The sequence below is a fragment of the Caloenas nicobarica genome, chromosome 6 (assembly GCF_036013445.1).
Source record: "Caloenas nicobarica isolate bCalNic1 chromosome 6, bCalNic1.hap1, whole genome shotgun sequence".
In the NCBI taxonomy this organism is placed as follows: Eukaryota; Metazoa; Chordata; class Aves; order Columbiformes; family Columbidae; genus Caloenas; species Caloenas nicobarica.
In genome coordinates this window covers 10,855,553-10,869,023 of record NC_088250.1, presented here as the reverse complement: position 1 = coordinate 10,869,023, position 13,471 = coordinate 10,855,553, and the positions used below count along the sequence as shown (strand labels likewise).

At 43.5% G+C, this 13,471-nt stretch overlaps 1 protein-coding gene across 1 annotated transcript in view; it reads left to right on the top strand.

Annotated features, from left to right (window-relative positions):
• Nucleotides 1–13,471, top strand: part of CPS1 (carbamoyl-phosphate synthase 1) — a 92,259-nt gene that overhangs the window by 35,564 nt on the left and 43,224 nt on the right. Inside the window, exons 17-21 of the mRNA XM_065637724.1 lie at nt 3,265–3,409; nt 3,799–4,009; nt 5,078–5,276; nt 7,461–7,637; nt 11,661–11,779. Coding sequence (XP_065493796.1) covers nt 3,265–3,409; nt 3,799–4,009; nt 5,078–5,276; nt 7,461–7,637; nt 11,661–11,779 — 851 coding nt within the window. The remainder of the gene's footprint in view (nt 1–3,264; nt 3,410–3,798; nt 4,010–5,077; nt 5,277–7,460; nt 7,638–11,660; nt 11,780–13,471) is intronic.

The window sequence follows — 13,471 nt, the reverse complement described above, 5'->3', positions numbered from 1 at the left end:
TGATTCCTTCTAATGCCCTCTTTTCATAATTCCTGCCAACTTGGGTAATGAAAATGGTAAGGTGACAGATCTGTTGAATTCATGAGAAACAAGTCATAATTTGAACAAGTGTTTCAGCAATTTTGGTCTGAAAAGAAACATAGTGGGCTAAATTCACCTACTTTCAGAAGTAAATGGCACATGAAGATGTCAAGGAAGTTGAAACATTTGAAATGCTGAGTGATAATGTAGTATCAGGGGCAGACGAGCTGAGAGGCTTCAGCCTTTGCTGTCTTTCTGTTTAAAGACGGTATTTTTGCTAGGTCAGAAGCTTATGTAGAGATGTAATGGAAGCACACTTTGTAATTTGACATCCACCAGCTGTCTCTGGCCATGAAGAGACAGTGCTTTTTCTGTAGGAAATCTGGGATTGTTTTTCTATAGATTTGCTGTGAAAAGTAAACAGATAATTGAGAAAAAGAAAACAAAAGCTTTTTTCCTTAGCAAAAATGTGGAATTTTAGAGATCAAATAGTAGAGATCTGTCTCCTAAAATTCTTGGTTCTTTCTTTTTGTGGCTTGCTGAACCTCTCAATCTTTCATGTGTCTCTAGGAAGAGATACTGCTGATGCCAGGAAGAGCTATATGTGAAAATGACATTTCTGTATTCCTCCATAGTGCTGTCATACAAACAGACTTTGGTTTTAGTGTGCTTAGTGCAGAACAAACATCTATTCGGGCAGCATCTGTTGCAGGGAGACTCCGTGGACAGGACTGACAGATGGAGGAGGCGGCAGTGGGTGCAGTAACCCCATCTTATGGGTTGATGGCTGTCATTGGAGACACTGCTTGCCCAAGCTCCCCCATGATCTGTGTTAAGGGAAAGCAGAAATTCTCCTAGAAACCTTGGGAGTGCAACTGTCTGAAAGAGACATTTTTCAGTGGGAAAATCTGGTTTTGATCAGCATTTCTTGGTGTGTTTCTTTTTTTATTTTAAGTGATTTTGAACATCTCCATTTCCCCTGAAATGTGCAAAACAGCTGCTCTTTATAAGCAACTTATTATCTGTAAAATTTTAGGAGTGGGGCAGATCATATTTTTAGTGAATTTTTCATCATTCTGAAACTTTCCTTTATTAACTACTATAAGTCTCATTCTGTTTTACTTTCCAAGTGAATGTTTTCATTTTCTCAAAAATTATGCTAAAAGAGCTTCAGCACTTTGAATGAATAGAGTAGAATAGAATAGACTATTTCAGCTGGAAGGGGCCTACAATGATAATCTAGTCCAACTGCCTGACCGCTTTGGGGCTGACCAAAAGTTAAAGTGTGTTAAGTGCATTGTCCAAATGCCTTTTAAACACTGACTGGCTCAGAGCATCAACCACCACTCTAGGAAGCCTTATCTAGTGTTTGACCACCCTCACATTAAATATATGCTTCCTAATGTCCAATCTCAACCTCTTCAGGTGCAGTTTTGAAGCATTCCCACCTTTTTATGTCACCGAATCCCAGGGAGAAGAGCTCAGCGCCTCCTTCTCCATGTCCCCTCCTCAGGAAGCTGTAGAGAGCAGTGAGGTCGCTCCTCAGCCTCTTCCAAACTAGACAAGCCCAGAGTCCTCAGCCGCTCCTCGCAGGATATTCCTTCCAGCCCTGCCATCAGCTTTGTTCCCCTCCTTCGGACACATTCAAGGACAGTCATGTCCCTCTTAAATTGTAGAACTGCACACAGCACTCAAGATGAGGCTGCACCAATGCTGAATACAGCGGGACGACCGCCTCTTTTGACTGGCTGGTTACACCAGGTCTGATGCACCCCAGGGTGGGCTTTGCCCCCTTGCCTGCCAGGCCATGCTGCTGACCTGTACTGAGCTGCTGCCAACCAGCACCCCCAGGACCGTCTCTGCAGGGCTGCACCCCTCTCCCAATTTATACTTGTGCCTGGCGTTACTCCATCCCAGGTGCAGAATCCAGCATTTTGATGTGTTAAATTCCATCCCATTAATCATAGCCCAGTGCTCCAATTGATCTAGATCCCTCTGCAAGCCCTCCTGTCCCTCAAGAATGTCAGCAGCACCTCCCAGTTTGGTATCAATATTTCAAAATTTACAGTGCAAAACAATTTGGGTCTTGTTGAGTTAGCTCATTTCCACAGCCCAGCAGAGACTCTGTTCTTTTCAGTTATGAACATGATCTGTAGCAATTCTGTGAACTGAATTTTCAGACACGGGAGTCTGAATTGTATATAATTTGGATAACTGAACACCTGTGGATGTTCTATAGCACAGCTAGTTCAGGTAATCTGACCTCGAGTTCCTGTCTCCTGAGTCTGCTCATTTTGGGTGAGAGAAAGCAATAGATGGTAACACAGGAATGGCATAGATTGTCTTACAAGTGTGGTTAGGTGTTCTCACTACATCACCTCAAATTCAGGGCCTGCTTAGGCTGGGCGTGAAGTGCCCAAAGTATTTTTTTGTGTGTGTGTGTGAGTTTGGCAACTGAGCTAAGGGCAACATTTGAATAACAGCTTGATCTAACTACATAGGGGACCAGACTGAAGACTGATTCATGGGAAGCATTAAAACAAGCAGCTTTGCTAAAGGATGGATTGATAATATGCCCATTACTTTCTAGGATTTTAAGCGAGAATTGATTAATGTTTTTTATCTGCTAATATCGAGGCTATTTATTCACTTAGATTATGCTCATTTACCAACAAACTGTATTTTTCATTTTTGTCTCTTGCACTGAGGACTGCTTTCAAGATTAGTTTAAGAATAAATCACAAATCTTGCTTCTGGTTAGCATGCCAATGATAAGCAGCATTATTAGTGCTATTAATTACATAGTGTTTGCTGGCACCCACACTCCCCATCACTTAGTCATTTAGCTTTCTGCAGAGTTCTCCTAAGTCTGTGGGACTGCCCACATACACACACAAAAGCACATGTCTGTTGCGTGATCGAAGCCTTAGATGTTTTTATATTCCAATTTGTTATTTATATGCTATTGCAAGCTCATATGCCCTGCCTTTTTTTTCCCCGTGACATCACATAAATATTTTCTGTGCCTTTCAAATGACGCTAATGCTTTTTTTTTTTTAAAAAAAAAAAAAAAAGGGAAATACAAAGTGCTTGTCATTGGTGCTATGAACTTTGCTTATCTTAATCTTTCAACTTTCGTGTTGCTCTGGGATGTCTGGAGATAACCCAGGGAATTCTTAAATATGGAACATATTCTAATAAGATTTTCTTTTTTACGGTTCATTTTCCCTAACATGTTCCCAGGCATTTGCAATGACTAACCAAATTCTTGTGGAAAAGTCAGTTGTTGGCTGGAAGGAGATAGAGTATGAAGTTGTGAGAGATGCTGCTGATAACTGTATTGCTGTCTGCAATATGGAAAACATTGATGCTATGGGAGTCCATACAGGTAGGCTTGGGTACAGGGTGTCTCACTGGAAATGGCTCGTTAACTTTTTTTGTTCAGTTCCCTTCTGCCTGTTGTTATTGATATAGTTTTGTAATTGATGAAGTGGGCTCTAGAAATACCCTTTAGGTCTTGGTTACAGCCAGCTAGGGTGTGAAACAGATATTGTTAGGCTAAATCTATCCCTATGATCCCATTTTCCAGAAGACTGCCTGGCCTCTCCAACTCTGAGCTTCTATCTATCTGTGCTTTTCATCAACTGTGCATCCAGAGGTAGCCTGTGGTAGCTTCATCACTAGCAGTGCTTAGCAAGGAAAGTGACCTGTGTGGCTAGAATTTATGGTTGCTGTGCTGCTTCTCATTTTCCTTCTCTACTACCTTGTGACAAACAGGAGATTCTGTTGTAGTGGCTCCGAGCCAGACACTCACGAATGAGGAATTTCAGATGCTGAGGGATCGTGCCATCAAAGTTGTCCGACATTTGGGGATTGTGGGAGAATGTAATATCCAGTTTGCTCTGCATCCAACTTCCCTGGAGTACTACATCATTGAAGTTAATGCCAGACTCTCAAGAAGTTCAGCTTTGGCCTCCAAGGCAACAGGGTAAGATTATTTTAAAACTACAGAAAAAAACCTACAAATGAATAAACAAAAGCTGAGGGGAGAAAAACAGAAAGAGAGAATTACGATAAGGGACTTAGATCAGTGTGTTATTTAAATATGTGACAGCTGCAAGGGAGAAGAGTTCCTGCATCTGCTCTCCATGCAGTTAAGGCAAGGAGGTGCAGGCTTAATTTGCATCAAGGAAGACTCAGGTTGGTTGTTAGGGAGAACTCTGGAGCAGCCACGTCAGTAAGGTGCAGATTTCTGCATGGGAAGCTTCTGAGAACAGTTCTTGTCAGCATTTGCTAGGACTGACCATTGGAGAGTTGGTCCTCCTGGGAGATGGAAGAAGTGAGCCCTCCAGGTCCACTCCAGCCTGCCGATGCTGTAACTGCAAGTGGGATAAACTCCCAGGAGGGGTGTGGGGGGACCCTAATAGCTGTCCTTACAAAGCATAGCCACTGTGTCCATGTGTTGGCTGCAAATCGCCTCTGGGACCCAGAGGACACAGTTATTAATGAGCTGTCTGTCAGATTGATGCAAATGGTGTTGCTAGCTGCCTTTGTTTTGTTGGCTAATCATAAACTAATCAAGATAGGGATGGTCAGGGCAGGCTGTTTAAAAATTGGCTTCTTAATTGCACTTTGCAGATGCTGTTGAGAGGCACAAATTAATCTCTAATTTGCAGTTATCAACAGCTCTTGTGGTTGTTGAAGTGCCATAACAGACTGGAGATAAGCCATGATGTTGGACAGTGGGTGTTTGATTGCTTTCTTTTTGGATGACAGACTTGGAGCAAACTGGATGTTTTGGTCTCACCATGGGTGTGACAGATACTTAAAATGGTGGCTTTGCAAATAATAAAGCAAGTCCCAGATCTAGGTAGGTAGCTCTACACTGTGTTGAGGTAGGAAGCTGGACGGGCCCTGCTGTGCTCGAGCACAGTAACCTTCTGTTGTGTTGAGGAGGGAAAAATAATCTCACATCTGTTTAATTTGATCCACTTCTGGGATCTGCAAAAGCGAAGTGCTTCCCACTCTACTGTTGTCTACTTCTCCTCTATGGCAGGTATCCATTAGCATTCATTGCTGCCAAAATTGCCTTGGGGATCCCCTTGCCAGAAATCAAGAACGTGGTGACAGGAAAAACCTCTGCCTGCTTTGAGCCCAGCCTGGATTACGTTGTCACCAAGATACCCCGCTGGGATCTGGACCGTTTTCAGCATGTGTCCAACCGGATTGGAAGCTCCATGAAGAGTGTGGGAGAGGTGAGTGCAAGGCTCTCTCCTTCCCTTGTGTTCCACCACTTGGGAAAGTCATTTCTCTTTCTTAGAGAATATCTATCTTCAGGGACTTAATGGCTTTTGAAGATATTTATTCAGCTCAAATGATTTTTATCCAGTAATATCATCAATTGAAATAAGTTAGGACTGTGTAATCTTGGATTCATAAATGGTTTGACTCCTAAGGGAAGGAGACCACTTTGGATCACCTGAGATTGACTTCATTCTTAACACTCACTACAGGACTCTCTGAGTTACTTTTTGTTTGGGGTTCTGTAATGGTGGTTAATTAGAGTATATCTTCAAGATTTGTAGTCTGCTAAGACTTTCAGTGATGCCGGTGAGCCACAGCTCTTGGTTGTTCCCGTAGTTATTTGTCCTCTCTGTTAAAACCATATGCCAAATCTCAGCCTACTTCTGCTCCTGAAATCCAGACACAACCTGTAATCTTGTGCTGAAGTTTGGACTTTTCTTAGTGATAAAGTCTCATACATCTGGAACGTGACAGTGTGACTTCTAAACCCTGATTTTAAGGTGCCTGGGACAATAAGAGCATTTTCAGACCATTTTTAAAGAGGAGAGAAATGAAGCAAAATGGGTAAACTACTCACTTAATTAGTTAATTACGTATCAGCTACCAAAGCAAAATAATTAATTGTGTATTTTTTCAGCTGCCCTTTTTTCTTAGTGCTTTTCAAGTGGCTATTCTATTAAATTATTTTGGCACGTGAGACCTTGTTGCTCAGACAACAAGCCTTCATCACAACTGGAAGGATTAATTAGAACTTGATTTTCCAGTGGCAGTTTTGACTTTTAATGACAATGAGGTTTTGGTTTGTTGGTTTGTTTGTTTGTTTTTTGTTTTGGTTGTTTGTTGTTTCTATTTTGTTTTCAGTGAGTTGAGTCTTAGTGGTATTAACCCTCTCTGCTTAGTGGTTTTTGGAGTGTTCTGTAGAGCTAGGGTTCCTAAATACAGTTGCCTTGTGCATCACGAGCTGTAAACACCTCCTGGCTATACACATTTGCAGGAGGAGGTATATCATATACATACATAGTGACCATATATCACAAAAGCACAATGGGACGAACCCCCTGTCCTTCTCAAGGCAGGTTGTTGGGTAAAGGGAGGAGGGAAATACTGGAAGAGTCAGAGTTCAAACTGTGCAGACTGCTACAGGGCGAACTGAAACAGGGATGGATGGAGAGGCTTAAGAGATGCAGGTTGCAGCTGGTGGAGGTACTTGGCAAAAAGGTTCATTTTCAGAACCTGCGAGTAGGACGGGGTATCTCTGGAGCAAAGGGCTTCTTGCTGCTGTATCTCTATTAGTATGGCACTGTCGTCTCCCTAGGCCTGACCTTGAAGGCAGATTGCAGCACCTACTCCATTTTTATTAACTGAATGTTCTGACCTGGCTTGAATTTTTTTTTTTTTTTTTTTTTTTTTTTCCCCTGAGCTTTGTTGTGCTGGGCAGTGGGCCTGGAGCTGTGAGAAAAGAGAAAACAATATTTTTTTTTTTTTTTCTTCGATGTTTTTCAACTTGTGTTTGAGAAGATTTTTATTCTGGTAGGGTTTCACTGCACTGGGAAATAAAAATGTAGAAATTTGAGAAAGGGCTCTGTTACCTCACAGATTTCCACAGAGAAAGGCCTGCTTTCTTATTAGATGTCGACTGAGGGAGGGGAAACCCCAGTGCTGCGATGCCAAGGAGGAGTAATCCTTTTAAGAGAGTACTCATATGGGAGAGTCAACCTTAGAATTCCCACTGTGAGTTTCTGTCTCTAACAGGTTGTTAAACAGAAATATCCTTCTGTATTACTACACCCATGCTGCTGCATAATGCTTCCCTCATCTAAAGTGCTTCAAAGCAGCTGACAGAGGAGAGCAGCGGTTTCCCGTATTTTATGGATAGAGAGACAAAAGCAGAAAGCAGTCACTTGTCTGAAGCTCCCTGTTGATAATATCAGCAGAGTCAGGCCTAGAAGTGAGACTCCCAAGGCTCAGTCAGCCCTGCCTGTCTTAAAGCCTGCAGGACTGTCTTAGTGAGGAGGTCCAAAGGCTGTAATTGCTCTGAATGTCTGTCTTCATGCTTTCAATTTGCAGTTCTCTGTAATTCAGGGGACAGCTGGGCTGGGTTTACCATAGCTGATATGGAAGTGCTTCTGTTACAGGTCATGGCTATTGGACGCACTTTTGAAGAGAGCTTCCAGAAGGCTCTGAGAATGTGCCACCCATCTGTAGATGGCTTCACTTCACATCTACCTATGAATAAAGCCTGGCCAGACATCGTAGATCTCCAGAAGGAACTCTCGGAGCCATCCAGTACTCGGATATTTGCGATAGCTAAGGTAACAAAAGATAGAAATCCCTTGACCTATATCCATTGAATTATAGCTACTGGATTGGGTCAACTGAGGTGAGAAGCAGACCGGGAGCACCTTGTGTAGAATCCTTGCTGTTGAAGTACAGATATTTGCTATTGCATGTAACTTCCTCTATAGAACACAATAGCTGGGTGACTATATGACTTTTCCTGCTGACATTTGTATTTTCCTGCATTTTCTGTATTCAGGTAATGTGTTTGCCTTTTGTTACAATCTTAGCCAATGCTCACTGCATTCAGCAGCAGGTGCATTCCTGTGCCCTTGCACTTCAGTTTCCAGCTGAGTGTTGATGAAGACCTGGATCACTTTCCTTTGCTTGGTCCTAAAATAGAACTGTTTGCTAAATATTGGCTAGTGTTCAGCCCTTATTTACAATAGCATGTCAGTCAAAGTTGGCCAGTTTTGCAGATTGCCGTTAATTTATAGGAAGGGAAGGAGGGAAAAAATGAAGAGATTTTTGAGAACCGAAATAAAGAATGGTAAAGAATGGCAAGCTGCAGTCTGTGAGAGCGCTGTGTTTTGCAATTGTTGCATTGGTATGGGCTTGAAACTAAAAAAAAAAAAAAAAAAAATTAAAACTCCATTAAATTTAGAGTACAGGAAATCTCCTGTTCTTTGAAATAGGCTCAGTTGCCCCTAGCATTCTTTTAACCCTTCACACCAGGCAAATCACTTCGTCTTTCAAGGTGTCTGGGTAACGGGGGGTGTTATTGTAAGGGGCCAGGCTGTGGAATTATTTCTCTGTTCATCTCCATGGTGTTTGCCTGTGTATATCACATGGTAAATGTGAGGTTAGTTACTTTACAAGGTAGGTGCAATTTCACACTTTGGCTTTGCTGCAGCTAACTTGTTACTATTTTTTGTGCACTGACTTTGCATGGTGGAATCTTTAAGCCCTTTGTGCTCATGTGTAGATACATGTCAGTACATCCCCCACATGAGTGTGTGGAGCTGAGGTTGTGCTGTATTTGTAAAAAGGTTTTCACATAGATATGCTTATGGATGGCCTGAATGAAAATCACAAGATGTTCTATAAATGTGTGGCTTATCCAGCTGTTGACTCTTGCTTTTCAAGCTGGGGAAATGTTCTGTCTTCGTAAGCGTACAACATCCTTCCACAGCTGTTCTTGGTCTTTATTATAGGTTTTTGTTGTGACTGAGAGAAAAATCTTGCTTTTTGTCTCCCTGAGTGGCTCAGAGAGCTTTTTTGAAAGGTTAATCTTAGCCTCATGTTAACACAAGGGATCTGGGGAGATGAAGGTGAGCTTGGGTCCCACTGAACACTCTGGGTGTTCCCAGCTGGTGGCATTTTCACTGGGAACTGTCGAAAAAAGCAAGATCAAAGTCTTAATCCCTCCCTATAAAGGGCTGTCTCTGCCTGACACAGTGCACTAATTCGTCCCTGTTAATAACTGAGACAGGCAATATTAGGAAGAGGTACTTCTGGCAGCTGGGGCTGCCTGCCTGGAAATCCCTTTCCAGCTTGCTGACATTTAAAAGCCAACAGTTAGTCCCCGTTAGCCAACAGCTTTGTTTGAAACAGCATGGAGCTTGTTTCATGTCTTCTCCTCCCTCCAAGGCCCACTAGTCACGTTTTCAAGGCTTCGTACTTTTTCTCTCTCCTTTGTCTGTTGGATGATGAAAACAGTAACTGTTCAGGTGGAAGGGAGTTCAGCTGCCATTCAGAGCTGTCGCTGCTGTAATGGGACTCCCTGTTCTAAAAGAAGGCACTGGGAGAAAGGCTGAAATAAATGAAACTTATTCACGGCCAGAGTGTCCAAGTGCTGCAAGGATGTAACTGCCTCATCAGAGCAGCTCACGTTGCAGCAGATCTTTTCTGGGCCCTTTTAGGGGTTATATACGAGTGGTCTCAGATGACTTATGCTCTGATCTCCTACTTGTCCATGTGACAGATGTGTTAGTTTGCACTTGTGCTCCTGTCCACAGGCAGCTAAATACTTCCTTTGGTGAAGAGCAGGGATGGGACTGAAGGAACAAGAGTGCCTGCCCTAGAGGCGGTACAGGTGGCTGAGCAACCCTCCGTTGCTTGGCCTGGAGACCAGGCTTGCTCCCTGACTCCAGCAGTCCCATAAAACCCATGGCTTTCTAGTGCAGGGCCAGGTTTACTGGACAGGATGCAGGGCCAGTGTTTACTGGACAGGATGCTCTTGAAGGTGAACAGGGCTCTAAAGTCATGCTGTCCTGCCGAAAGGCTTGGCCTTTTTTTTCTTTTTTTGCTTCCCACGTGGTTTGTGGAAGTAGATGGGCAGAAGAAAGACCTGCTCACATCCCACTAATGTGACAGTGTCACTGTACCCTCCAAGCACTAAGGATTTGGGATGGGAGGGACCCTTTAGCAGTTGTCTCATAACAGTATTGTACCCAGAAATGTGCGAGAAGCCCCACTTTGTTAGTGCCCGTGCCCAGGGACCACTGTGATGGCCCCACGCTTCTCCGTGCAGGCCTTTGGAAAAGCGGTGGCTGTTGGGTGCCAGGCACTAGCTGAAAGTTTGGTGTGTAAATAACCGGTTGCTCTGAAGGAGCAAAATGTGCATTAGAGACTTTCACTGCTGCTTATAAACGAGCAGAATATTTAAGTCAGTGTCTTACTACGTCTCAGGACAAGAGGATAGTTGTGAGAGCGAGGTCCAGGCGAGCTGCCTGGAAACCCTTTAGAAAAGGTGGAAGGTGGTGCCAGTATTTAGCAGTGCCGATGAACTGTTACTCGTCCCTTGTCTGTGCAGGTGGTCCATGCTTGGAGCCCAGTGCTGGGGTGACCTGTGCGTTTCTCTCTGTTGGCGCAGAGTCTCCACGCCACAGAGCTGAAGCAAGTGGTGATGGTACAAAGTTGTGTCCACCGCTTGGTGACTTGATGGAATAATGCTGGGGTGCAGCGGGCCAGGCTCTTTCCTTGATTAATGTTTTCTTCAGTGGCATTGGTCGGGCTTTGTTCCAGGGATGCCGCCCTGCAAGAAAACAATTAAACATGGTAACAAATTAATGAGCTTGATTACTTCGGCTCAGCAAAGATACTGTGCTGGTATTATCATTATGGCTGATTATAGTTGTTCTATCAGGAGAGTTGTAACTGTACACTACTAGTGAGACCCTAGAAATAGCAGTGATAGAAGACACAACTGTATTGTATTGGGGGACTCTTTAGCATATTCCTCTGAGATTTATTTTTAATACTGCAGTGTCCTGCAATCTATCATCTTTTGAATAATAACTCTATGGGTTTCCTTTTTACCCCATGGTTGTAAGTAGTTTGATAAAAATAAAATAATAACCCCAGCAAGATAATGCAGGGGAATTTGAATGATCTTGCCATTAACTTGAGATACAGAGAGTGAAGCCTGAATTATACTATAGCTGCAAAGTGTCACTCAGGACTGGACTTTACCTTGCTTCAGGGCTATTTCAAGACCACATGTTTTGATTCAGCCTTGTATTTCAAGGGTAAATCAAGATTTATGCTCCAAAGCAAAGAATTCCACCACAGTCGAAAATCTGGACCTTTGTGTTTAACATTTGCAGCTAAGAGGTCGACAGCAGGTCTGAGATGGTGGTCTCAGAGTGGTCTGGGGTGCAGATGGAGGAGCTGGCAGTGCAGGCTGAACGTGCCTCGCTGTAGGTATTTAAGGCATATCCTCAGTGGCCACCAAGCCTTGTTGCCATCAGTTTAAATCTGGCTACTGGCTCTGTGAAAATCATATTATCTCTGTCTTGCTCCAACCAAAGCCAGCTTTTCGTACCAAAGCATATGCAGGAGTGGCCGGTGCCTCCCTGAACTGCCTGAGGGGCTTGTTTTCTGTTGCTGCGGGAGACAGGATCCTGGGCTAGATGAACCTTTGATTCGTCCTGCTTAGTCTACAGTACTTTTTATGTTCGTATGTTGTATAGTTGTTGTTACCCATTTGCAGATGAAATCTGTATTTGCGAAGTGTGTATTAAAGGGGCTGTTTGGTGCTGTCCTCTTCTTGGCAGGCCTTGCATAACAAAGTCCCTGTGGATGTTATCCATGAACTCACAGCCATTGACAAGTGGTTCCTGTATAAGATGCGTAACATTGTGAACGTGGAGAAGATCCTGAAGGAAGGAGACGGGTAAGAAAAATCAACAGCCTTGCCCTAGGACACAATGGTCCTTCTAGGGATCCTTCTGCTGGGAAACCCGTGATAGACTCTGAGCACAGATGCAGTCAACGCTGATGAGAAATTTATTTCTGTGCTTGGAGTAAGCAGTGTTGTCTTAAAACCTGGTTCACCACCTCATCCAGACAGAGGAAATTTCTGAGAACACTATTTTTGGTAAAAGAACTCCTTTGAGTGCTTAAGCATCTTGGCTGTTCTTGGGGATTGTGGAAGTTGTGGTTTATTTGGGAAAATCCTCACTGTATCTCTGAGGCTGGCAATGTGGATGGCCTGCAATGAGTAACAGCAGACTGCGGTTTTGTACCTAGGACAGAGTTAGCATTCAAACACAGGACTTGTCCTCACTTACTACACCTGAGGGTCAAATATTCTGCATTTTTTTCTTGCCTTGCCAATTGATTTTTAATCTTTTCTGCTTTTCTGTGATCATGCAGTATGTGTTGCTTTTGTAGCACGCTTTCAAACATCTATAATTCCAGACATATTTAAATATAAATCTTCTTCTTTCTTCAAGAAAAATGACCATATAAAACTAAGCAGGAAAGATAGCAGTAAATTAAAGTGCCGGGCTGTATTTCAGTTCCAGCCTCTTGCTGACTTGAGCTTTCCCTTCATGGTTTACGAGGTTGGGAGAACCTCCTGAGTTATCGGCTGTATGTTGGCCAGTGTTTCTGCTTCGGGTACCCGTGGTGTTAAGCACATTTCACCACATGATGGCACTGGGAGCGCACTGTAGCCAGTACATCACTGAGGCGCTAGTTAGTTCATCTGCTGTGATTTCTGCTGCTTTGACCAGCTGCACGGTTTTAATTGAACAGCTCTTGCTCTTCCTTGCCTCCCGGAACAAGCTGGATCTGGAGCTAAAGAAAAATAAATGTGGAGGGAGATGTCGAAGAGAAGTAGCTTGATTATTTACGGAAATCTATTGTTTCGCTGCACAAGTTTTTGCCCTCTAACTTCCATGTCATGTTGCATTTGTCTTGAGTACCTTAAATATATATGTGCAGCTCCTGAGGAAGAAAAACAATATATCCAGAATCAGTTTGATTTCCTCACTGTTGGAGCAACATGCTTTGGAATGGCGCACTTGAGACCCCAGAGGCTGTCTGATACCACAGAGGTTGTTTTTCCTTTCTCTGCAGCAGGTGGCAAGTGATAATACTACTAGTAATGTGATCCGTAGCTGTTACCATCCCACAGAGTTTTTCATCCTTCTGGTGACTAGGCAGCCTGCTACAGAAAGCCCTCTTGCAGTATCCAGCCTTCCGTTTGTATCATACACAACCAATGTGGTGCTCCTTGTAAGTGGATTCGTGTGATTCAACTCTGGCTGCTGGTGGTATAAATTAATTTACTCTCATTCACTTATCAGTGCAGATTTTCACTCCACTATCTGTACTCAGACCTCCCCAAGGAAACTGTCTTACCTCAGAACCTGTGTTGGAGGGGGTGGACTGTCTGACTGCATTATGTTGAAGACACTTTGGCACAAAGGCACAGAGCCAGGGAAAAACATTTCTGACCTGAACTAAGAGACTAGTCCAGTGAGCCGCATCAGGAAACACATCTCTGCAATAGCCAAGGGAAAGCTAATTGAGTGATGCAAATGAGACTTGGCACACGTGTGCTCTTCCTGCAGCCAGC